The sequence below is a fragment of the Anomalospiza imberbis genome, chromosome 6, assembly GCF_031753505.1.
Source record: "Anomalospiza imberbis isolate Cuckoo-Finch-1a 21T00152 chromosome 6, ASM3175350v1, whole genome shotgun sequence".
Lineage (NCBI taxonomy): Eukaryota > Metazoa > Chordata > Aves > Passeriformes > Viduidae > Anomalospiza > Anomalospiza imberbis.
In genome coordinates this window covers 7302171-7328280 of record NC_089686.1, presented here as the reverse complement: position 1 = coordinate 7328280, position 26110 = coordinate 7302171, and the positions used below count along the sequence as shown (strand labels likewise).

The following is a 26110-nucleotide window of genomic DNA, read 5'->3' as shown; positions in this document are numbered from 1 at the left end:
GAATAGTAAGCAGATTTGTAAGAGTATTTTATTAAAGATACTGTTGCAAAGCACAGAATAAGCTTTAAAGATGATGATAACTAACCTGGAATGTCTTTACTGATACTCTACATAGACTGGAAGCAATTGCTAAGTTACAGAACAGTCACAGCCTGTTCTAGAAGTCCTACACTTTGTATAATGTTGAAGGCGATGCTATAAATGTATTCCCTCCTCTCCTCTGCTTTGTGGTGGTCCTGCTCTTAAGGTCCTTCATGTTTTCTATAGAAAGCACATCCCCTTTGCTCTTAGATGTCTTGTGCCTTCTCCTGCAGAGTCCCCAGTGGTATCCAGCTTTGCCCAGATATTCACCATCCTCCCCTTTACTCCATACACCACTGGGACTGAAGTGTCAGCATTCCAGTGCTGCACTGGAGGCTTTTAGAATACCTACATTAATGTTTAAGGTGTTATGTGTTAATAGAGCTGATACCTTCAACATCTAGATGCTGAAACATCGGGGGCTACGTAATTAGATTAAGCAACCACATTCAAAGATATCTGAACATCTTTTCTTGCATTCGTATAGTAACTTTATAAACTCAAAAAGAGTAAAGCAAGCACAGACACATGCCCTATACAAGCTGCAATACAGACAATATTTTACACACTTTGTAACAACAGTAATGAAAATTATGCCAATTATAAATAAAATTATAGACAGACTCTTCTTGAGATAACAGTTATAGTGAACAATGAAACATCCTTTTATAATCATGAGTAGAATTAGTAAGATATGTAACTACAGCAGAATATAATCAGCATGTTTAGTCTGCTTACATGTCTTAATTTGATTCCCTATCTGAGGGAAGCAAAAGAAATTGATATTTTTATAATTCATGCTTGCCCTAATTTGGAACATTTACTGCCTTATTGCTCTTTTAGTTAGGGTTTTTCCCTCCCCCATTAATTTAGCTGGAAACATTACTATTCCTAAAATGTTCAAATATGAACATGAAGGTCTGATTCTCTTCTTTGAGCCAGCTTTTGCAAGGCTTAGCTCCAGAACAAGGTGCACCCTGAGCCCTGTGAAGATTATTTTACATTTACTCATCTCCTTGTTGGTAAAAAATTTTCACAATTCTTTTTAAAAGACCAGAGCACCATTTCTTTACTCTCCACATACAATCACTGTGCTCCATGGAAGGTCCTCTTCAGCTTGCAAATGATGATCATGGCAGCAGGGGAAATCATGTAGCTGGATCTCTCTCACCATCCTGTCCTTTCTCAGGGACCCTCTGTCCTCAGTTTTTAAGATTTTTTTTCACCTCTTACTCTTTTTTTTTTTCTTTTTTAACACTTGATAGTTTAGCATTGTGCATGAGTATACACTTGTAATGTTTGAACTAAAAAATCTACACAGTTTTTGACAGCAACTCTAAGAAGCCACATTTCAGAAAAGGAGCACTCCAGCGTGTGAATAGAAATTTTGCAAATTCATTTCAGTGCAGCCCTTAACACCTGGCATCTGCCTCTTTTGGCTGTCTGCTCCATGAAAGACTTCAAATTTGTTTTGCACAGCTGTAAGTAATAGTCACAAGGAAGTAAGATTTATGATACATAGAAGAGTCCAAAACAACTTTTACTGCATGTTCTAATTTGACTGCTTTGGTGCCTTTTGCGAATGCTGCAGTATGTCAAAAAAGCAAAGGTGGTGCCAATTCAGATCTGGCACACGAGGTTCTGAGTTTTTATGAAATCTTTTGCCGACCAGTTCTTCCTCATGTCTTCTCCAAATCTGGTTCTCTCAGTTGTTCAGAAGCTTAGAAGTCCCTATTTCACTACTGCCATGCAGAAAAGAAATGCAAGAAAAATATTAAAAGTCAGAAGCCCACACTGCAGTACTGTATTTGCTAGCATGTGGTCCCTCCCACCTCACCATGTGTGGTTTTGCTCTAAATACCCATCCTTCAGTTATATTCAGAGCACCCACCACAGTCAGGAACTCTTTTAAAAAGCCATAAATTTCCTTCAACCCCTACCCCACCAGAACACGACCTTAAACAATGTTGTCATCTTGTTTCAGAAACTTTTGCTTCTTTTTCCTTTGCCTTCTGTTTTCAAAACAGCTACAGATTTGCTGAAGAAAAACTTCATTTCCCAAACCTCCCAGAAGTAATTTTTCATACTGTATGTGTTACTTTCCAGCAGTGGTTTATGGCTTGGCTTAGTGGAGTCTCAAAAAATTGCACGAGTATTATTTCCCCTCAGCCACTCATAGCATGGAACACCCCCACTCTGGAATACTTCTTACTGCTTCATATTTGACTGTATTTTTGGTTGTGTTTTTTTTTTTTTATTTTGCCTAACTCAGAGGCAACAGTTATGTATTTACTCGACACACACACCTGCACACACCCCGCAAAGTCTTATTTTAAGTTAAATGCAGATAAATAAACATTTACAATTTCTGGAATTCTCTTTCAACCACACTAGTTCATTACAAATATGAGCAGCTTTGTGTCCAAGAGGAACAATCAAGAAACTGGAAATGCATGGTTGTAACATTTGAGGACAATCCTCAGGGTTGTTGGGGTTTTTTTTGCACACTGACTTCTTTCTCTGGATATGTGAATCATATTGTATAAAGTATATGATTGTGCCATTTCTGGATAATTTACACTTGGTGTTTCTAAGAGACTGTGGCAGCCCTGGCCCAAGTGGTCGTGTCTACACTGCAGAGGCTGCACATGAAGCCAGGTTTAGCAGCTCTTTGCATTACTTACCTGTCAAAGCATCCCCAAGGCCAGCTCAGGGCTGAGTTTCCTGGCACACCTTTGAGAGGAAAGCCTCGAGTGATGCTCCACACCTCGGTGTGCACCGTGGCCAGGCCCTCACTCACTGCATGTGCCAGGCCCAGGCTTGTCTGGTATTTTATCTGCCCTCTGTGCCATGTCACATACTTAAGGTGGGCAAAAAGGCCAGCTGGGACAAAAGGCTTTTGTTTTGTGCCATGAGGGCAATGTGAACAGGGAAAACACGTCTTGGGCAACTGCTACCTTCAAAGTACTGCTGGTTCTGGCACCAAGGCCATATGTCTGCCTACCACATTCTTAAAATCTTGGAGGGGAATTCACTGGACTAGACTAGTGCTGTTAATACAAAGTAACTCTTACATGACTAGCTCAGAATCAGGAAGTACTTTTTTTTTTTTTTGTAAACTAACAAAGGAGGGGGGAAAGTGTTCTAAGTACAGTATGCATGTGAGCACTGTTTTTCCCCAGGTGACATCAGTGTTTGCCACTGCTATTCATTACCATGCCGGCCTGCACTTTGCAGTCCAAAATCTGTCATTTCCAAATCATGGACAACTCACGCTCACGACTGAGCTTCATTCCACCACCTCCCTGAAATACATCGGCTGTGCTGTGTGGGACCACCTCTGAGTGCGGGAAGGTGGGCTGCCTGTGACTATTAAATCACATTTTTCCGATGAGCCAGCAGAAACACTGCTAATCAGTGCCAGCTGTGGTGGGGTGGGGCGTAGCACACGCGGAGCTGCCGGCACTGCCGAGAGCCTGTAACCCACAGGAAGGGAGATGAGAGATAAAACGTCGTGCCCATCTCGCAGACTGCAATCGCCCAGCTGCCCTAAGCACAGAAGCTGTTTGGGGATGCAGAGCCGCGGGAGGATCTGCTTCGCCCTCCTCGCAGCAAACCGGAGCATTCCAGCGCTGGGAACAGGGAAACAGGGACACGCGCGTTCCCAGCGAGCCACCAGATGGCGCCGGAACCCCCAGCCCCGCATCCTGAGCCTCTGCAGAATTCCAGCCCTTCCCAGAGCTTACAGAGGATGCGGCTCCTTCCACTTCATCAAAGTCAGAGGAAGTCTGTGATTAGCTGGATGTTTACAAATAAAAGGAGGATCTGGAGACAGATCAAAGATGGCTCTCCAGATTTGGCCCGATACCAGGTTCCTGCACTAACAGCATCTGCATGGGTTCCACTCTTGTGTTCAGTGGCTGAACTTGGTGTATCTCATCATGCATTAATAATGCTTTTTCAAGGCTTAGTGCATTTATTAGAAGTCTGAAGATTCAGCCAGCTAAGGACCCAAAGAAACAAAACAACAACATGCCTCAGCCAACGAGATCTTCCAGGCTCCATCTAAGAGAAGCACCCACTGGGTTCTTCCTCACCCTGCTTCCTGCAATGTAAAGGGAACCAAGAAGCAGAGATAAGCACTGTTCCAAAATCCAAAGGATGTATTACTTCAGACTTAGTAAACAGGAGCAGTAGCTCCTGTAAGGTTCTCTAACAATCTAAGTAGCTTGGATGGCCCAATCCCACCATATATGCTTTTCACTGAGGAGACTGTAATTCATCCAGGATCTCATGACCTTGTCACAGCCCAAAGGACCAGGGAGAGAAGTAGATGGGAAATTAAAGATGTGGTGTGTGAAATACACTGAGTTAATGTATATCTGTTCTAAGGGACATCTTTGTTTTGACTCTGTCTAACAAACCAACATAGCTTGTGAGGTCTGGAAGGCCACAGACTATTCCTTCTCTCATACCAGTGCTCTGTTTGAAGTTGGTATTTCTATTTGGGGTCTAAGCCACACTGAACTTGATCAAATAAACATTCTCCAGAGGAAACTGCCTTTGAACTATTTAACTCTTTGCACAAAAAACTAAAGCTGAAAGAACTGTAACAATTACTGTAAAATCTCTTGTGTCTTGACTGAGTTATTTTCCAGTTTTTAAGTAACTGTACATCAGGACCTTTGTCTTTTCTGGCAGAACTGACCGTGTCAGCAATGGCCAGTAAAATCTAAGTGAAACACAATCCATCTGAAAGCAGACTAGGTGGGGCTAACCCTCAGACTTCCAGGCATGCAGAGTATTAAGTGTCATATTTTATAGCATATGTAAGTGTACACAACTTCTATTTAATTCACCTGATAATAACATAGCTCAGACATCTGAGCTCTCTCCTGGGCTGTGGGAATACTAAGACAATTTCTTCATCAGTTCCAAGGGATCCTACCCTGTATTTCCTCTTCCTACAATATTACTGTATCTATCCTTTTCCCAAAGGAGGGATACATTAGATTTTGTCTCTTAAAATGTTTCTGATTTATTCTAAGCAATTCAATAACCAATGGCTAGAAACCAGAACCTCCGTAATTTGCAAGCTGGGACTCTACCAGTAGGTACCAGTAGGAAACCCACAGGCAGGTTAAAAACCAGGGCACCATCTCTAGCATCCTAAATAAAAGCCCTAACAACGACTTCTGTAAGAGGAGTGTAACTGATACCAGAAGTCTGGCGTGTCTGCTGCCAAAACCAAAAGCAATTTATGGTATTCAGCAAACTCTATTTTTAGCCAGCCTATCTGCATTTCCACAAACTTTCATGGTCTTTGGGCCTTTTTGCCATGGAGAGAAGGACAATATGTTATTTTTCCCTTTCATTTTCTGGGGAGTCAGAAGCAGAAGTCCCTCTGGTGACCACCTGCAATGTAGTGGGGTGGTTACCTAAAAAGGAGAGAACAGGTATTACTGAGAGTTGTGTAGGTTCAACTGAACATGTGAGAACTACTAAAAAGAACAACTTCTTAGCCCTAATAATTGTTTTAACACAGGAAGAAAGCAAATCCTCCTTTTCAAAAAACAGAAGGCAAATAAAAGAGCCAAAAGGATGCATTGCTAAAATAGCAACCTTGTCATCAGGGGAGATGGGGGAAAAGAGGGAGGAAAGACTGATTTTTGCATCTTTTGTTTTGGCAATGCAGCTGCTGCAGAGGCCTTGGCAATTGCTGACACTGGTGGCACTTTGCCTGACAGACAAATTGAGAAACTAAGGATTTACAACAGTCCTGATTTCCAGTGGATTTCCTACAATCTACACAGCTTCCAGGATTTAGAGGCCGATAAGGGATGCACTCATTCCCCGTCAGGAGTCTGGGGATGTCTACAGAACTACAAGACATACTTATCTGAAGTCATGTCTTATTTGCAAACCAAGTTCACCCCAAAATCTCACTGATGCAAATCACATGAGTTTAAGTAAAAACAATAAATGGCAGCAGAACTTTGTCAGAGAGGGAAGTTCTTAACCATTTATTTTTTTTTTCTCCCACCGGAAATTCTACATGCAGCATTGTTTTTGTGGTTGTAGCTGCAGGAAGATTTACTATGGTTTTTAGTATGCCAGAAGGCACAGGAAAGGATTAAACCTTTTCATTTTCTTGCAAGAGAATCAAAGATCCTGACCACGTCTGAACCTCAGGGTTGCTGGAGTGAGTTATGCCAGGCTGGCTACACAAAAGAGACAGTCAAAGCCTGGCCTTGGACCATCTGAGAATTTCTCATCTCACAGTTCTGTTATGTTCCCTTTAATACATTAATATGAAACTTTAAAAGTGTATTTTCCACCACTCTTACACAAGGAATCTTTGTGAATTACTGAAAACCATTTCTCTAAAAGCATGATGCACAGTGTTGTTTTCTTAAATTAACAAAAAAATCCCCACCCTACAAGATATTTCAGGGCAAAAATAATCCAAATAAAGCTCTGATAGCATTTCTCCTATGAAGCTGTCACTGGCCATTCAAGTACATGAAAAGGAACACGGGCTGTTTGTTTCAGGGCTGAATATTTATAGTTATGATGAAGTGATTCCTGAGTCATGAGCTCTACTGCCCTGTTACAAATTAAGATTTGTCTTTCTGCATTAAAAAATAAAATCACAATTAATTCCAGAATTGTGGAAGTGACTGTAAAAGTAGCAAAAGACACTTAATTTATAAAATGTGTCCTGATTTTTGGCATCTTTCCCCTACAAAATTTCAGCCTACTCACATGTCTCAAGAATACACCGCACAGCAGTATTTTAGGAGTTTTTTGGAAGTTGGAAGAAAATACAGAAAACTGGTTTATAGCTGAGAACTACAAAAATGTCAGCTTTTGAAAACATGTTCCTAATTTCTAGCCTTCAGCAGACTTTATAAAGTCAAATTAGTCATGCTTCATCTTGTAGGTCTTTAAGTCTGCGACAAGCATCAAACCAGCTGAGAATTAGGGAAGTCAGAAGATTTGATTTTTAACCCTCTGAGCATGAGAAGCACTTGAAAGTCAGAAGCACACAGGGATAGTAACAGACACTGCCAGCATCAGCTTAACTTACACATGAAATTACCCCAAGCTTTCGGCATTAGGCCAAAATGAGATGACTGTCTCCCCTTACTGTGGAAAGCAGTGAGGGGCACAGGGCAACAGAGGAGCTCCACAGCTGCATCTGGGCCCACAGCTGGAGGGCAGGAAGGTCAGAGGAAGGTGGGAGCCATTCCTGGTGTTTGGCCAGACAAGGGGCCCAGCTCATTCCTGGCCTCGGGCCAGGCCAACCACACAAACCCAGTGGTGCAGAGCACTACCCAGTTTGCTTCAAGAAACACTAAGAAAGCTCCAGAGCATATTTGTGGGATGAGCTGAATGCAGGAAGATTTCCAGTTCTCACGAAGAGGGCAGATAGCAGAGATGTGTCTCATTTGTAAGAGGCTGGGCTGCCTTTTTCCTTATCAGGAAATAGGAGATGAATGTAAGAGTTCAGCTTCCCCGAGGATGCTTGGGGGAGACAGAGACCGAGATAAATTCGGGACATGCTCCGAGTTCTGGTAGAGCTCGTTCAAGCAAAGGAGCCCCCTCCCAGCCACTCATTCCTCCTCTCGTGCCACCCCTTCCATTGTGCTTGCACAAGATCTGACACAGAGATGGAGAGGGAAGCCCAGCAGGGAACGGATCCAGCCAAAAACCAGCCCCACAGGGAATAGAAAAAAGCCCGTTGTTTGAGTCACTTCGTTGTGCAGCTACATAGGTACGTGCTTTTTGACAATGGAGAGGGTGGCACACAGGGGAGAGGAGAGCTGAAACTAATGGGGAGAAGTAAAGGGCTGCCAGGGCTCAAGGTGGCACAGCCTCCAGGAGCAAATTCGTGTCCTCACCAATAGCTCTGACACTCTTGATGGTTTAGCACTAGAGTATTCAAATACAATCGTGCAGTCAAACTATTCACTTTTATAACAATGTATTTTTAATACATTCTCCAGGGCAATATATTTTCTGTCTACAGCTTTGAATAAAAAATACGCTGAATTATATGTTTTACACCAACTGAAAGTATTACATAGAGAAATCCCCTAATTAAAGCATAAATTCTTAGAATTCCATGATACTCTATTTATTGAAATCAAGATTTCTCCACAGACCTGTTGGCTACAAATATCATTATACACAAATGTAAATATTCTTTGAACTAACAAGTAAGCAGGAAACATTTACAAGTATATATATATATATTAACATTTTAAACATCTCCTCTGAAACTGAAAAAGAAGCTCAATAGCTTTTGTGGTGTTTTAAAGCTCATACTGGGTTTTCATGAATTCCCTTTTTTAACTTTCAGTAAATCTTGAAAGCTAAGAGCTAGGCTGGCCACTTATAAATTCTCAGGATTGCAGCCCATAGCACTGCCAAAATGAGAAAAACAACAGAACACAGAGAGGTCCTCCAAAAATAAGAATAGCAAATCACTTAAAAATATAACTTATGGCATCCAGCAAATCTTTTTCTTTCTGGCTATGCCTTGTGCAAAGCTTACACCTCCAGTTTTAAAGATCCTTAAGTGCTTTTACACTCTAACATTCACTAAGGAGACAGAAAGGAACAATGTTATGGCAACAGAAAAGTACAAATTAGAGGAAAAGACCTCTTAAATAAAATATTTTTGCTTCCCCTTCATGATCTTTCAAGTAACAGCAAAACTTCTAGGGTAACTGCTGCTCATTTTTTTTTCATGTCTGTTTTTGTTCTGTCTCCACATTAAATCATTTCTGTATGGTAGGAGCACTGAAACACCATCATTTCACTCTCCTGCAGATGTTGTCCCATTCTGGGGAGAACATTCAGGAGTGTCCAGCCCCAGGCTGCCTCAGCACCCAGACCTTCTCCCCTTTCACAGCAGCCAAATTCCTCTGTCACTCCAGGCCTTTTCTCTTACAGTCCCATGCTGTTCCCCTGCACGCTTTTACATGTCATCTCAAATACTCATCTATTTAAATACCCATCTACTTGCAAGCCAGGCTGACTTGTTTATGTTCTCCTATACTCCCCTTGGTCACTTCTCAGGCTACTTCAGTCATTCTAATTTTTTCTGCCTACTTGTAAGTAGATCCACTTTTAAGCTTCCCTGCAGTGCAATTCATGCTCTTTGTGAGCCTTAGCATGGACTTTCATACATGTGAACTCCAAGGCACTGGGTTTTGTTTCCCTAGAACAGGAAAAAACATGAATTCAAGTGCAGTTGGAAAGGTTTAACAAACTTTACTTTGAAAGGCTACTGCAACACAGCTTAATTGAAAAACAGAGGTATTCAGGGTGTTTATAAAGTTAGACAGTACATGTAAATACCATCATTCCCAGTTTCTCCATTTAACTTCTGAGTTGACAGGTCTACTTACACTAGGAAGTCACATTTTTTAAGAAACATTTTTGGGTCAAGTTCAGACCAATAGGCCCTAAACAAAGGCTCCGGATCCTGAGCAGGAGGCTCTATAAATCACCCTTAGCCCTTCACTGAATTCAGGACTGATCCCCTCCATGGCAGAGGTCACCTCCTGCTTTTCAACAAGGTCTTTAATCTGGGCTGTGCTGTGTCCCCGCAGCGCTGCGGGCAGCGGGGCTGGCCGTGCTTGGTACGCACCCCGCGTTCGTGAGCTCATGGCTCAGGCCCACAGCTCCCCAGCCAAGCTGAGTCATCCTCACTCCGGTCTCACAGCCGGGACATTTTATCCACTCCTCCAGCCACCCCCTCCATGCCACCTTTGGGATTTGCTTCCCACTGCACAGCTCTAATCCTGCCTGCCTGCCTTTGCCACTCCCTCCCATTTAGGATCTCTTCTCCCACTTGGTCTTCCCACTCCTCCAGTGCCACGAGACCAGTAGCTCCAGTGCCAGCTCCCCCAGTGCCACGAGACCAGTGGCTCCAGTGCCAGCTCCCCCAGTGCTCTCCAGTTCTCCTTCACTCCCCTTGACTGCTCTTCCCAATCCAGCTGATGCTGTGAGGGATAACCTGCATGTCAGAGAATCACTGCGTGCAGTAGATGAAGCCCCCAGCTCTGGAGTGCTGGAGTGTATTCATGCCTGTGCTCTTTTGGCCCCAGTGCTATTGAGGACTGGGTTGACTTCAGCATGGTACAAGAAAACAAAGGACTGAGCAGTTAAAGCAGAACACTAAAAGCCCACTAAACTGCACCCAAAGCAGCTGGTGCCTCAGAGCAGCTGCTGGCTCAGGACCAAGGGCTGGTGGGGGAGCCTTCTCCATCACTGCAGAAATGCACACTTCTGCCAACCAAGAGAAATCCTAATGCACATTTGAAACGGAATAAATGCAAGGCAACTCACACTACTTTCAACAGCTGGAGATTCTGAATTGTATATTCACTCCTCTGAATAGTCTAAAATTAAAACTCGATACCCTTCATAATCCCCAAGAAACTAGGAATGAAACTCAACTGTGACAGAAACAAGCACATGAAAGCCCTGGACTAGACCATCAGCTCTTGGCTCCTATTCTCAACCTCACCCCTGGCACATGAGGTGATACAACATTTCAGCTGGAAGGGACCTGCAATGATCATCTAATCCAACTGCCTTAATTGCTGATCTACATTACTTTCCTCCTTCCATAGCTCAGCGGGAAATAGAATTACTGCCCTCTTTTGAGATCTGCTGGGAGAAAGTACAACTAGGTTTTATTTTTTTAATTGTTTTCTCCACAATTATGTATTAGGATCCTTTCCTCTACCCCATCACAAATCACACACTTAACAAACGTTTTGACAGCTGGTGCCTAAGAGTCAAAGCCAGTTGCTCTCTCAAAGGCCAAAGTGCCTCACTGAATTGGTGTCAGCTGGTACTTAGGATTTTTAAATTCAATTAAATTAAGAGACAAGCTGCACAGATTAGGGCTCTTCTAGAATCAGAAAGAAATCTGAAAAGGCATAAAATATCTTTACATTTATTAAGCAAACTCTGCAGTCTTTTCTTGTTATATTCTTGCTGAAAAACAGAACATTCATAAAGTATCATGAAAACAGAAGCAAAAAAACCTTAAGGTCCCAAGCAATGGGAGTATCTCCACACTCACCCTGCTTTTAACTTTCCAACACAAGCAGCAAGGCACAGTTCACAGCTAGGCTGAAAATGCAGTGTTCAGTGCACATGGCCATACTGCATTCCTAGCAACCCACCACAGCCACTCCTTCTTTGTATGTTAGGATAAGCAGGTTAAATATACCCCCAGAGGTACAGACAGTGAAAGAAAGGCCAACATCAGTTGAACAGCTCTGCTAGGACTTCCCATCAGGAAATCGACCACTGTGCTGGAACCCCTCAGTTACCCCGAGAGGCATTAATTCCCTTCCCCCTTGTGCACAGCAGCCCGAGCCTGCGAGGGTTAACTGAGCCTCTGAGCTCTCACCCCTGGGAAGCACCTTCCAACAAAGCCAAGAAGCTGGGGACCAGGACAGCCAGCTCTGCCCCTGCAGCAGAGTCAGAGCCCAAAGGATTATTTCTTGGCATTGTTGGTTTGGGTTTAGTTTAGTTGTTTTTTTTTTTTAATTTTGAAAATTAATTTGGGGATTACGAACAATTATGCTCTTGCACATTAATTGCTGGCATCTAAAATTTTCACATGAAGAAACAACACATGGAAATATTAAAGCACTCATCTTACGGACATGGATCCGAGAACTGTTTAATAGCAGTCAGTGAAGGGGTAACATTGTGCTTTTAATCTACAGTTTAAAAATAATGATTTGTATATCTACGTAGTAAAACAATAAAATTAAGAACAGAAACTGGTATTAGGAAACAGTGAAAATGTAATAATTAAACACATGATGCTTTTCAAAGCTTTATACTTAATGAGCCTAAATAGACACCTATGGTTAGGAGGGTCTTAAAAAATAATAAAAAAGAGACTTATTTTCAATTTTTTTTTCCTTTTCAAATTTTTTTACTATACTTATGCTTTGCTTTGGTGTTCTCTCTGCTGCCAACTTAATGCTTTAACAGTATGTTTATGCTTATGTTCTTTTCAAATGCTTGGCATTATAGTGAGATCTCATATCTTTCCTCAAATTAAATTTTGCTCCACATACTCCACATGTATACAGATGAACATCCCTGTGCTGCTCCAGTTGCTCATTATTTGGGAATATCTGAAAGCAGACCTGGCATATAGTCTCTCCAGCTGATAAGTGAGATATCATATGCCGTACATGGTCATGTTTTCGGAAGTTTCCTTGATCACAAATGGAACAGACATACCTGGCCATGCCTTTGTGCATATCATTGTGGAGCCGCAACTGGCGCTCTCTTAAGAACTGCTTCCCACATGTCTGACAAACAAACTGTTTTTCCTTGGTATGAACGGTATAGTGTTCCCGCAAGTGGCAACGCTGATAAAATCCTTTCCCGCAAAGGTTGCAGAAATGCTTACGTCTGTGATCCCTCTCGTTCTCTTCCAACATGGAGTTCTTGAACAGATCTTGCTCCAGGCAGTTTGACATATGTTCAACCACTAGGTTTTCAGAATCAAAACGCTGGCCGCAATTAGGGCATCGGAAAGGACAGGCAGAATGCTTGTATAACTGGTTTTTTTGAAGGCTGTTCATTTGGAAGTGACTGTCCCTGAAGTCCTCTAGCATCTCTGCAAACATCATGTCCCTTATTTCTGACTGCTCCTCGGGGTTTTCTTCCAAGTCCATTTTCTCCTCAGAATTTCTGATCCCGTTCATGGTCAGATCCTGGGGTTCTCCACAGGTCTGTGCATGATCCTGTAGCTGCTTGCCTTTGACCAGTATTTGACCACACTTGCCACAAGCACATATATTTTCTATGTGTTTGGATAAATAATGAGAGGACAGATCTTCCTCAGTGATTGTTAGCCCACAAAGTTCACAGGGAGCATTCTCCATGTCTTCCTGCACTGAAGAAGCCTTGCTGTTAAGGTGCCGTGGACTTTTCAAACACTTTCTTTCATCCTCATCCATGGATAAACGAGGCTTTAGAGTCTTCCGAGCATTTCTCTTCTCTCTCATCTCTTCCTCGACGTAGTATCTGTAAAGCGGCTCTTCCTGTTCATCATCTAGGTCATCATTCTCAGAAGACTCATTGCAGTCTTTATCTGCCACCTTGATAATATTAAAATCCTTCAGCTCATCTGTAGGATTGTCCTCTGGCTCCACCTTGATGATAATCCTCTTCCTCTCAGAGGCTCTACTTCCTTCTTCACCTGAGGTCTCAGAGGCAACAGTGCTGCTTTTTCTGCTTGCGATGTTTGACACGGGAGACGATGAATCGTCCGCAGCATGGTTCAAGTCCCCCTTGTATTTTTCTGTTTGTGTGGAGATCATTTTAGAAGTAGAGTTCTTTTCACTAAAGTCTATTTTCTCAGCGCTGTAGTACCTGGCACTTTGGTAGGAATGCCTGTTGGTGCATGTTAACACGTGCTCATCCAGTAGCTTTTCACAGCTAAAACTAAACCCGCAGCTGTCGCAGGTGAAGCTCCTTCCAAACCGGCGAGAGTGTGACACGCGCTCTTTCGTGTGAGAGAATTTGGACGTGGTGCTTTTTTTGCAGACATCAAACAGTTGCTCGGGGAAGCTGTTGAGGTGCAAAGTTTCTTCCTCAGGCTCTTTGTTATGGGATGTATTTACCGTTGAACTTGGTGGCTCCATGCCCCACCTGTTTGCTTCGCTGCCATTTCTAGCAAGTGCGTCTTCATACATTCTCACACCAAATATCATTTTACTAGTCTGGGTGCTAGAAGCAGGAGATGAACATTTTAAACTAGACGAGTCTGTGTCCTGTATATCTTCTAGACACTCAGGTACGTTATATAGCTGTAAATAGTTCATGGCCACTTTAAATTGCTCGAAATTGGCAGGGGCTGTCATAATTTTTCCTAAATACATAAACTGTAAAATAAGATCAAAGCATTCAGCGCTAATCTTCATGTTGCTTAGATTCAGCTGGGCTGTAGTGTTTTGATGGTTCATAAAAAACATCCTAAAATAGGCGCTGCAGGCAGCAAGGACTGCTTTATGTGCTTGAAAATAAATATCATCGATAGCGATGCAGCAGTCGCACAGAAAGCCCCACTCTCTTTGCTTGTTTAGCTGCTGAAGGACATAGTTGCTATGGCTGGTTTTTGCCATCTTGTACTTCGATTACAGCCCTGCATAAAGAAAAAGGTATCTGTTAAATCACGAGCACAAAACCCAAAGCCTACTTCAATGTAGGGAGGAACTGCCATCTCTTTTCTTTCTAGATCTTCCTATTCTGACAGTCTGCAGTACAGCTTCCTGTCTGGAGATCTCTGCTGGTAACTACTTACGAATATTGATGCCAGTGAAAACATCCATAATTCCATGTGCTCACCACTAGACTTACAAGACTAGTAAACTAATAAACATAACCAGCACACATGTCAATTAGAGCTGCTAGAATATGAATTAGCAAATATATCTCCAAGTCCTACAGCCAAGGTTTTCAGATATGAATTCTGAATACAGAACTTCAAAAACTTCACAGGGTAGACTTCTGTAAGATGGCCCCAGGACAACACCTATACAAGGTAAGCTGGCTGTCAGAAACCACTCTTCAGTCTCAACTTGCCTTTTTACCTGTCAGTCCAACGGGCACATGATGCAACACACACTGGAAACCAGGCCAGGCTCAAACTGGTCTTTCCCTCCCTATTAAAGGAAATTAAGAGACAACAGAGCACCCACACAAGTTACTCCACTCATTTTGCTCTTTGTGGCAGCTGAGGGACCATCTCAACCTTCTCTGCAAGGCATCCTGCAAACCAGGAACTGCAAACTCAAACGCCTTCTCAGAAGCAGAGGGCAGCCTGGCTGTGGTGGCACGTCCCACGTTCGAGCCCAGAGCTGCAGATGGTGACCAGGCGAGCTGCGTGACAGCCACAGGGACTGCACAGGCAGGAAGTGGTGCACGCCGTGCCTCCAACTGCTCTCAAAACCACTCGTTCAGAGCACTGTAATGTAACCAAAACACGTAGATGGGAAATCGGACAAAGAAAAACTCAGCAATGGAGAACTGAGAGAGCCAACAAGCCAGAGGTGGAGCCACGGTGAAATGAAGCCTCAGCAAAGACTGGTCTGCCAGTGCTGAGGGTTCTCTATGTGGAAGGACTAACTCATCCTCGAGAAAAGAGGAAGAAAACATCATGGTTCATGTTAACAAAAAATATCCAGAAGAAGTGCAGTGTATACAGGAGGTGTGTGTTTGATTAAAGACAAACTTCACCAAGTGTGGCCAACATCTAGTCACCACTCACTTTGGAAAACCTTTACTGATACAAATAAGCTGTTATAATTGCACAGGCTGAGGGGGTGAGGAACCAGAAGAGGGTATAAAGGATACCCTAACTGAAATGAAAAACATAAAGCAGTAATGAGGATTCTTAATATTTTGAAAGGTTATTGCAAACAATGCAAGTAACTGTATAAGGTTCGTGCAAATGAAGTACAACTAATATACACTAAAGGGCATTTTATGACTCAATGAAATGCATGGATGGATTTGCAACCACTCTTTTCAATTGCCCAAAATTTAAACACAATACACACACAAATGCTCCATTTTTCTTCTTTTCCTAACAGCTTACATATCCTAGGGGGAAAAATGGGTAGAGAAATTAAATTCCACAATTAGTGTTGAATTCACAAGTCAGAGGCGCTGCCTGGCTTGTTAAGCAGCAAACCTAGAATTAAGTCCCCGTTCTTCATTCCACAAAGGACTGCCACAGCAGAAAGGCTCCCAAGTTCTCGAGAAAAGAAAATGCTCACCCCACCCAGTAATATTCCCTACTGCCAACTCACACAGCAGTTCCTATGGATCACCCCCAGCACAAGATCTTGTCTGGCAACAGGAACCTTGAGATTTGGGTTGAACTACAGTGACAACGAGCATCTGAATGGCAGCTGCTCCTCTCCTCTCAACCCAACCCTCCACACCCAGAACTCCAGGCTAGCACCCTGCCATAATAATTCTCAGATTGGTCTGGCCCAGTGATGTCCACTGCAGAAATGCAACTCCTTGCATGGAATTCATGTCTCTTTTTTTACTAACTTGCAAGGCAGTAGCTTTGAAAATAGGAGAACCTCTGAAACAACTCCCCGTCTTTTCAACAGAAACTGATTATCATCTGTGTCACTGGGTGATTTCAGATGTTTCTGTGAAGAACAGCAAAGCTCTTAACATCAAGTAATAATAAAAGTGCACTTCATATTCTTCCAAGTGGTAACGTGTTTTGGATTTGAGGCAATTCATTAGATGCTTAAACGTAACTCAATCTATTATATTAAGAATGGCAGCTGCATAATGATAAAGAATTAACTTCAACTTCCACATTCTAAGAGTGAAAACCAATGAGAAAACGAGATGATGCCATGGACGCACCACTGGCCTCTTGGCGTGAGCTGCCAACACGACAAGAAAAGGCAGGACAGCTCATGTTAACTTCCCCATCCTCATAAAGTGGCAAGTTCAAAATGTTTTATTTAATTGTGGTTTTTTTACACTAGATATACTCCACTGTGTCCTCCAATAGAAAAAGAGCAATACAAACAGCAAGCCTGTACAAAACAGGTGGTCACAAACTATCCGCAGCCACCTGCAGATGGGGTCGTTTCCAGACGACGGGAACAACGAGTGACAGCACACAAACTCGCCTTTTTCAAGTCTTCTTCTTTGAAAATGGTAAAAGATATTTCTCCTTTTGACAGATGAACTCCTGCAAAGCTTCCAGCATGTGGATCCTGACGTGCAACAATGACCCACTGGCAATGCCACCACTCAGGGGAAAAAAGGGTGGAGCATGAGGCTGCTTGAGCAGGATGGCAAGGTTTTGGATTTGACATGTACTTGGTCTCTACCACCGTAGTACTACATGTAGGTATTAAAACAGAGTGTATGAGGTTGTTTATGTTAATGAAAGTCCTGGCACCCTCCCGATGGATGCTGTATTAACCTGCTGGATGTAACTTCCCACCACAAGAGCCTGTGTCGGGCTACTTAAAACTTCGACATATTTCAACCAGCAATGGCTAAACTTTCCTTCTGAAACCTTGGACTGATTACTTTTTTTTCCACTCCTCCACAGAAAAACTCAGCCAAAACGGTTCCAAAAATGAGGCTAAGAAAAAGCTTTCGTGTATGAAGATTATTATTTTTTAATTTAGAAATTAAAAGTTTCTCTTCCAAAATCTTTGAGGAGACACTTTGTGTGGAGGAAAGCATTATGTCTTATATATGTTGTCACAATATAAAAATCTGCCTGAATTTGGACAAAATATATGCTTCAGGGGGAGAAGATACAAATTATCAGTTTATTCACACTTAAGACTTTTGTTAGTTATTGAAACTTCTGATTACAGCCTGGCAGAGAACATTTCATCCTCTTGCGGCTGCTTAGTAAACAAGGGCCTGCCTGAGCCATCCCCAGTGAAATCCCCTTTTGCACAGAGCTCTGCCATGGTTTTAAACTACAAAAGGGTTCATTCAGATAGAGGGAAGAAATTTTTTATTATGAGGGTGTTGAGACCCTGGCACAGGTTACCCAGAGAGGTGGTGGATGGCCCATCCCTGGAAACACTCAAGGCCACGCTAGATTGGGCTCTGAGCAACCTGATTTTGTTGATATCCCTGCTCATTGCAGGGGGGTTGGACGAGATGGCATTTAAAGATCCCTTCCAAACCATACCATTCCATGATTCTATGTGCCACCTCCACAATGTCACAGCTGATAGCAAAGCCTCCTGGAGACTGCTCCACAGCACGACTCGCCACGGGGTCTCAGCTTCCCTTGTGGTAGCAGATGGAGAAGATGCCCAGTTCTGACAGAGGGAGAGCCAGAGCCAGGAGGGGATGCAGGGAAAACACAGGGAGATTGGGAAATGTAAGAAGGATGTGATGGAAAACCTCTGGAAATCTGGAGAGAAGAAAAGGGCAGGCTGGGAGCATGGTGCTGTGCCAAGAGAAGGGCACTGGGATTAGGAAGCAGCAATGGGAATTAAAAGTGGGTGCAATGAGGGTCTAAACATTGGAGGGAAGAAGCCACTCAGGCAAGGGGCTGGGAAGAGCCAGGATGCAGGACCAAGGACAGAAGGGGTAAAAAACACAGAACAGCTCTTTCCAGGGAATAGGTGGAAAACAATTGCAGCATTCATGCCTTCAGAGCAGGAACTGCACCACAAATTCCCAATCCTGCCATCCCTTTGCCATCAACAACCATGACAGACTTGCTGACAAACTCCTTCCCAACAAGAGCAAGCTCTCAGAAAATGGTAATTTATCATTACTTTGTTACTTTAATTGCTAAAATGGCAGCAATCTGCATTTATCACTCATGTGGGTGGATCAGTACTGCAAACTATTTTTGAAGTTTGCTTTAGAGGAAAAAAATAGTTATTAGAATGAAAACAGGTCTTTTTACAGAAAGTTCAAGGTATACACATATATTATGCATATATCGAAGTATATTCTTCCATCCCTCTTACCAAAATTGCCCTTACTCAGCACATCCTCTGGATCTGTCCAAGCCTGGATCTGAGCACTACAAGACAAGACCCCTGCTCATTTGGCCAAATATTTGGAGGATCTGAAGTGAATGAGAAGTGTGGGACAAAAAGGAGAATCTCACAGCAATGAACACTGCTTGGAGAACATCATTCCACTGCTGTCAATGCCAGGACAAGTAATTTCAACCTTTCTGTTCTGGTTGTTTTTAATAAGCCTGGCTTGCATTCTTTGGATGTCCAATTTATCACACAGGTAAACACCACTGGTGGCAACTGAGGCCAGTGGGAGCTATCCTCTGTAGGTATTAAACACCGAATATCTTGGAAAATTAAAGCTCCATAGAGGTGAATTTGTCAATCCAAAGATTTTAATTATTTCTGATCCTCTTTTTCAAAGAGAGGAGAATCACCAGCCACTTGCCCAGTGGACTAGCACACTTTGAGAAGCATCCAAATCCTGGAGGCACCAACCCCACAAGTCCACAAGGAACCCATCTTCAGCAGTGATTGTTCTGTGTGGTAGAACAATGCAGCAGAGGCCACGTTGGAAGCAATCCTGAATGATGCAGAGGTTGAAAAAATGTGCTAGAAAAGCATCTGATATGAAAATGAAAACTGAAGGTATTTGACTTGGGTATTTCCACTCTGATTTTCAAACTCCAAGTCAGCATATGCATTTTATTTCCCTAGTAAATATTTATTTTTACACAGCCAAGCTTTGATTCAAACTACTTGTCTAACACCAGACTTTTCTTTTGAAGCACCACTTAGATACTATTCAGATGTGACCATGAACAAGGTTAAGTTGCACTACTATACTAACCAATTATGTTGTTTTTAAGTCTGCTAACAAGAAAAATCAGGTATTTACTACAGCTCCATGCCATCATTTCCTCACACTCGAAAGTTTTCTGAGATGGTTTAAAACAAAAGAAGTTAAAGTCCTCACGCAAAGAAGTAGTGAAGTTGTTTTGCTAACTTCTCTGTCTTTAAAACAGACATACCACAAAGTTCAGAATTCAGGAGCCTTTTGGCTCCTAAAATTAGTAGGTGGTTTTCAAAACCCAGCATTTCCACTGCTGAGCAGGCAGAAACATAGCGCTTACATGCTTAGTTACTGGCTCGTTTTCTTTGGAAACCAAGAACAGGCTGGACAAAAGTGTAATAAATGAGCGGAGAATTTGGTGCTAATAGAAAATGAGACTGGAAAACCTCAAGCAAACAACGCCCAGTTATCCAAAAAACAAGCGCACGAGGATCAGAAAACAAATCTCCCACCGCCGTCTGTCTCCACACCCCACCCTGGTGTGGGTTCCCAAGAACTCTTCCCCCTAATTTTGCCCTTGTGGGTCAGACCTACCAAAAAGCCTGGATTCCTAAATGACAGCCTTGACATGCTGAAGAAAATCCTATAGAACATGTATAAATTCTCCACACAATGCCCAAGAAGTTTTTGTGTTCTGCTACTGCACTGACCACAGAGCTGTCGACAGGCTGCAACTTTTACCTACATATACTCAATAGGAAGCCATGGAGATTGCTCTGCGTGCCTCAGTTTACACAATCACTGAAAAAATAGCAAAGAACTTGGGGCCAGGTGACAATCATCCACCTCAACAGCGAGTATGCATCAGTTTGCATTGCAAGCATAGCCTTGATCAGAAATTAAAACAGCTATGGGAATTCCATGTACTGCCGGGGAAAATGTAATTAAGCTCCATTATCCAGACTATGAAGGACTAAAGGTATAATTTATCCTCTTCTCCCAGCTTTTCCAATCACCTGCCTTTCAGGCATGCCAGCTGGGGAGATGATTCCAAGAGGCAGATACACTTGTATCTTCAGATACATCCCAATGGCTGAAGCAACTCATTTTAAACAGACTCCTGCACAACGTACAGGAACAAGTTTCATGGCACTTGAACCAGGGCAAGGGAAGACGCTCCAAAGCCTCCAGCATGAGCTGTCAGAGCTCCTGGATGCCCTGTTCTCCACTGCTCAGCCAGCAGTTCTCTGCTGATTCAGCATCCATGCCCACAAATGAGAAACAGACATCAAATTTTAGCAAGTAATGCTTCTCAGCTGCTAACTGAAAATTAGTTAAGATACATTGCATGGTCTTAGGTCAGAACACTCCTCAAAAAACAAGGAATACAGCTTGAGAGAAAAAAAGTAGAAAACTGAATTCTTGCTAAAGCCCCATCTCAACTTCAAACAACTTTAGATCAGATCTAGGGAGTAAAAGTCCTAGAGAGACTTTATGCAGTCCTTTAAAGTAAGTTGCTAGCCACAAAGGTTGACTCTAGAAAGTCACAGTTATCTTTTATCTGGCACCTTTACAGTTGTCAGGCAACATGGTAATGATATGTTTAAAAGAAACAATTAGTGGGGGAAAAAACTATGACACCCAATTTATGTTTTGCAGCAGAAAGGTGAGCCTTTTCATCTCGGCTCTCTGAGTTTCACCAACTTTCAACTTCTGGAGGCATCTTGGTGGTTTAACCACGTCTTGAGACCCTCAAATGAAGTCACAGGTGCCTTCCAGGAAAGGATCCTTAGCTAAATACAGGTTGCACTTCAATGTAACAAGTTGCTGGATGCACATGAACAAAGCACAGTAACTTGTGACACACAGATCAGACTACAGGTTTTCTTGACTCTTCCTGGTCTTAAATGTTTCACATTTTACTTTCAGCATACTAAAAATAAAAATAAAGCTACTAGGTTTCCATCCAATGAAATAGGTCTAATATGGGAGAGAAAAAGCAACAGCCAGTAAATTCTGGAGTTTTGCAGTGACACTGTGTGCACAAATGAAAAATTACCAGACCAATTTGAAGATATAAATGGTTCTCATGCAAATTATGTCAGCTGTTGTGCCCACACACTGTGTCCACAGCAGAGCTCTTTGGGTGAGGGTGTTTACCATTCCCAAGCAAAGGCAGGGCTGAATAACCCAACTGCTGGAGAACCACTGCCCAAACTGAAAAATGAACATATGGCTTCTCACTCTGCATGTGTGTAGGTCCAGAACAACTCTAGGAAGAGGCCCAGCTGTAACAACTAAGAGAAAGGACACCGGGCTTTTATCAGGAAACTTTCACTATCTCAGTTCTGAGCAGCTATTCTATTTCCAGCCAGCAGGTAAATAGCTACTGCAGCATTGTCCATCCTGGATTTTCAGGGCTTTCCACTGTCAGCAAGAACAGAAATCTGTGAAAGAAGCAGCCACTGACATTCAAGTAAGAAAGCATCTAAAAACCCAAATCCCTGGTTGGCATGAGCGCTCCCAATGTAATCGCTGCTAATTCCTGTGCCAGTGACAACAGTGGGTGAGTCTGATGAAGACTTGTGCAAGCAGAGCTGAAGCATCTGTTAAGTCTGTGATCTTATTCCACACAAAACTTTCTGGCTACTAGGAAGAAGTGGCTTCTATTACTTCTCTGAGCTTCCCACACAGCACCAACCCACATCTTCATTACCTGCATCCAACCCCCCCAGTGGGTGCTGGTTCCCTGCTACCTCAAACATCAGCAGAGCGCAGCTAATACTACTTGTTACGCCGTAGGTTTTCTGGCCAGTCATCCAAAAATCTCTCCACAATCTTGTCAACTCGCTTTGCTGTTGCTGCCTAGGAAAATCTCTGCAACCGCTCGCGTTTGGCCGGTTTTCCCCACGGCCATATGGTCCCAACGCCTCTCCCGCCTCTCCTCCGCTGGCCATGAAAGCTTAACTTGTAATTCGGCAAAAACGAGAAGCCCGCATCCCCCTGTTCACGGCTGCTCTGTGGGTTTTTCCAAGAGCTGTAATGAGGAATGCTAAACAAACACCTTTAATTAAAGAAATGTTTGTTTAGTGTAATTAAATGCCTAAGGAACACCGCACTGTTGCAACCCCGGATAGTTTTGCAGTGCGTGCTCTACCTTGCGATACTCGAGTGAGAGGGAAATAATGCAAGCGACAACCTAGCAGTAAACACCCAAATATTAAGCAGCGTCCAAGCCATGCTACCCGTTTACCAACGCCTACGTGTCAAGAGGAACCAACACTCCTGTATCAGCTGAAACAGGAGAAAAACTTGAGAAACTGAGTTACAAAAATCCCGAAAAAAGGAGAGGAATAAAACCCCAGCCCCAAACTCACAGCGTTTTTAGTCCCATTTTCTCTACTCTCTTCAACTACCTTTCTATCCCAGCAGAAAAGAGGAGTCCTTTGAAGAACGAGACTTTCGACACCGCTCCCAGAGCGGCATAGGGCTTGTTTTTATGTGACAAAAGTATTCCCCTTCCTTTCCAGCCGCCTCCACGGCGATCCAGCGCACTGCCAGCCCCGAGTGAAACCCAAGTCTCCCGCCTGGCAGGGTGGAGCGTTCCCTCCGGGCTGCAGCTCCGCTCCGCTTTTCGCTAAACCGCCGCAACTCACTCGAAGTTTTGGGGCGTTTATTTTGTGAAGACAAAAGGAAGAGAAGCGGCGGGACCCACGGCGGGGGCCGGGGCTAGGCGCGATAGCGGCACTCGAGATGTTTACCGCGACTTCGAGCCCCGGAGCCACGCGGGCGGCGCGGTGCCCTTCCCTTCCCTTCCCTTCCCCGCCTCTCGCCCCTGCACCTCCCTAGGCCGCTTCTCGCTCTCCAGCGCGGCATCCCCCCCCGACCCCCGCCCCGCAGGTGGGGCGCGCCCGGCGCGACCCCTGGAGAGAAGGAGGGAGGGCAGGAGGGAGGGAAAGAGCGAGCCGGAGCCGGACCCGCCGCCGCGGCGCCGCCGCTCAGCCCCCGCGCAGTCCCCGCGGCGCCGCTCCGCTCCGCGCCGTGCCCTGCCCGGCCGCCGGGCGCAAGGTCACCGCTCCGGCCGCCGGCCAGGGACCGGCCGCGGCTGGAAAGCCCCTACCTGGCAGCGCCGCCGCCACTATGGCGGGCCGCGCCGGGCCACGCCGCCGCTCGGCACTTCCCACCTCCCGCCGCCGGCGGAGCTGCGGCCGCCTCCCGCCTCCTCCTCCCCGGGTCCCGGCGGCGGCCCCCGGGCCCCGCTTACCGCGGCTCGGGGAGAAGCGGCGGCCGCCGACGGGGAGCTGTGCCCGCGCCGCTCCCGCCGCTGCTGCTGCTGCCGCTGCCGCCGCGGCTGCAACAAAGGACTTCCGCCCCGCCGCGCTGCCGCTGCCGCAGCGCCGGCTCCGCCGCGACCGCACGGAGCCGGACCCCTCCCCTCGGCGGCCGCGGCTCCCGGCGCCGCCGCTGCCAGCGCTGCTGCGCCGCCGCCAATGCCGGGGCCCGGCGGGCGGCTCCCTGCCGCGCTCCGCTCTCCTCCCATGCCGCCGGGGACGCGGCGCGGCGCGGGCTGGCGCTGCCGGAGCCCCCTCAGCCCGGCTCCTCCCCGTCCTCCGGCGGAGCCCCCCGGAGCCGCGGCGGGGCAGCGCTCGCCGGCGGGCGCCCACCGGGACCCCTCGGCCGGGCTGTCCCGCCTCGCTGTTCTCCCGGGCCCCGCAGTCCGCCCCTTCCCCGCGCACCCGGGCTCGCCGCAGGGAACCGGCAGTCTCCGCTTTCCCCCAGAAGCAGCCGTGGCCGGTGCTAACGGGGAGGCTCCGGTCACCCGTGTGGGTGTCCGGCGATGGAGTGTTGTACCGCAGCCCCACGGCCCCCGCGTGGGACAGCTCAACTGCGAGAAAACCACCGCAAGCTGCGTGAGGAAGTATTTCCTTCTCGCTGCAATTTCACACGTTAATACCTCCGCCCTCCCTCCTGGAGCTTCACGGTGATGCAGGAGCACAGGGCTGGCAGCCACCGCCACGCTCCGTCACAGATCCCGAGAACAGCGCTTTTTTTCATCCTTCCAGGAGCTGTTCCAGGCCCTCTTCCCACCAGTGTCTGGACCCCTCCTGTCTGACAACATCCAGCTTCTCCGGAACGATCCCATGTGAGTAAGTGGGATTTCCGGCCCCCCCTGCTATCTGCCGCAGATCTGAGAGAAAACATAAGCCAGGTCAGGCTTTCCTCCAGGTCTTGCCACTTGACTTTTCCACCCCTAGAGTGACATTTGTCCTTCAGCACAAGCATTGTAAGTGTTTAATCCGCACAGCTCCATCATTCACTTTCTGGAGATACCATTGTTTTTATGTTGCTGCAACTGAGATCCTTCTAAGTATCTGACAAGCCAAAGGGGCAAACTTAAAATCTCTTCGTTTTGCTATGATTATTATAAATTTGAAAATGGCAAAAGAAACAAAAAAGGCAACAAAGTAAAATGCCACAATGTTAAAATGTACCAGTATCCATCCCTGCTTCAGCGACCCTGAAGGTTTTCCTGAGGCATCCCTCCTCTGTGTAAGCAAACAGGACAAACCCAACTAACACAATCCTAGTTTCCAAATGGAGGATCAGCCCTTCCTTCTGGGTCTGTCTGGGGATTTTCTAACCACTACAGAATAAAAGCGGAGCTTTCAAAATGTCTTTCAGAATGTGTCTAAAAAATCCCCGTTTCCCCTCTCACTCTGCTTCAGCCTTGTCTCAGGGGTACATAGCAGTGCCAAGGGAAAAAAAAAACCTCTGTGGCTGTAAGACACCAGCTCCCACAGAAGATGGAGGGACCCCCACATTACAGCTACTTTGTAGGTTTTCCTGTTTTATAGGAAGTTAAATAAACGGCCTCCATAAGCCAACAGAGTCGTGGTTTTCAAATCACACTGAAAAGTTGCTTTTCTTACGGTTCAAGAGTCTTTTTCTCCCCACCTCTTTACACACCTCAAGGCAGCACAAGCCAGGAGCATCCATCAGGGGCTTGTGCAGCCTTTTGCTCTGTCCCATGTGCATCACACCGGGAGCTCCTGCCACCTCCAGTGAGGCTCAAGGCTGTCCCCCTTTCTCATCACCACCGTTCTCTTACTGCCCTCCCACCACACTTACCTTTCCAATTTACTTTTTTTTTTAAATTATTATTTTCTGACCACAGAGGAGGAGGGAAGAGAAACACCCATGGAGAGAGCTGTGATTATGTCCTGATGTCTTTCTGACCCACCAGCACAGACTGTGTCACTTTGTATTAGCTGTGAGTGATATCATTGCCTGTGCTTTACAGCAAAACACCACATTTCATTCCTCACCACTGCTTTCATCAGTTTGGCTCTGGTTTCTCTGAAGCTCTTCAAAGTCCTCTTTGGACCAGAGTCAATCTAAATAACATGTAAATAATTAATCATTTAAATAAATAACATGCCATCTGCAAATAGCGACTCGCTCTGTACGCAGGTTAATAAATATGTTAAATAACCCAAAACAGAGTACAAAACCTTGAGCCACCTACTGCCAACCTCTTTTAGGGAAGAAAAGTGGCTACTAATATTTATAGGAGCAGCAAGATTATAGCTCCATGATCTCTCAATTCTGCTGCTGCGCAAACACAGGAGGGAAAGATGGTCCCTGGGTCCTGTTAGCTTTATATTTAAAATCGAAGAAACAAAACATAAGG

General features: G+C 44.9%; 1 protein-coding gene and 1 long non-coding RNA gene across 10 annotated transcripts in view; one reads left to right on the top strand and one right to left on the bottom strand.

Moving 5' to 3' along the window:
• The window catches only part of LOC137475176 (uncharacterized), a 26033-nt gene extending 5563 nt beyond the window's left edge, over positions 1-20470 (top strand). The window contains exons 2-4 of one of the 3 annotated variants that reach the window (XR_010999723.1): positions 16860-18031; positions 18652-18829; positions 19051-20470. This is a non-coding gene — a long non-coding RNA (uncharacterized lncRNA). Of the gene's footprint in view, positions 1-16859; positions 18830-19050 lie in introns of all 3 variants that reach the window. The other 2 variants (XR_010999722.1, XR_010999721.1) reach the window with 2 other exon arrangements.
• Positions 11-26110, bottom strand: ZBTB1 (zinc finger and BTB domain containing 1). 7 transcript variants are annotated; one of them, XR_010999717.1, is made up of 3 exons: positions 25746-26110; positions 2766-14284; positions 11-1823 (listed from the first exon to the last, which is right to left on the bottom strand). XR_010999717.1 is itself a non-coding variant. In XM_068192185.1 (3 exons), exons 2-3 carry the CDS (start codon positions 14262-14264, stop codon positions 1787-1789), a joined length of 1929 nt encoding a protein of 642 aa, XP_068048286.1. In that variant the 5' UTR covers positions 14265-14284; positions 23684-24022; the 3' UTR covers positions 11-1786. The 7 variants fall into 7 exon arrangements, 1 of the variants encoding a protein (XP_068048286.1); XR_010999718.1 differs by lacking the exon at positions 25746-26110 and adding an exon at positions 24400-24423; XR_010999715.1 differs by lacking the exon at positions 25746-26110 and adding an exon at positions 23684-24026.

What these genes read in the sequence shown, in the direction of transcription:
- ZBTB1 (XM_068192185.1), bottom strand. Translation starts at nt 14,264, where the DNA reads ATGGCAAAAACCAGCCATAGCAACTATGTCCTTCAGCAGCTAAACAAG. An exon ending in ATGCACAAAGGCATGGCCAG is followed by an intron (nt 1,824 to 12,372) that starts GTATGTCTGTTC and finishes TCTGCATGGCAG; the next exon opens with TAGTGAAATAGGGACTTCTA.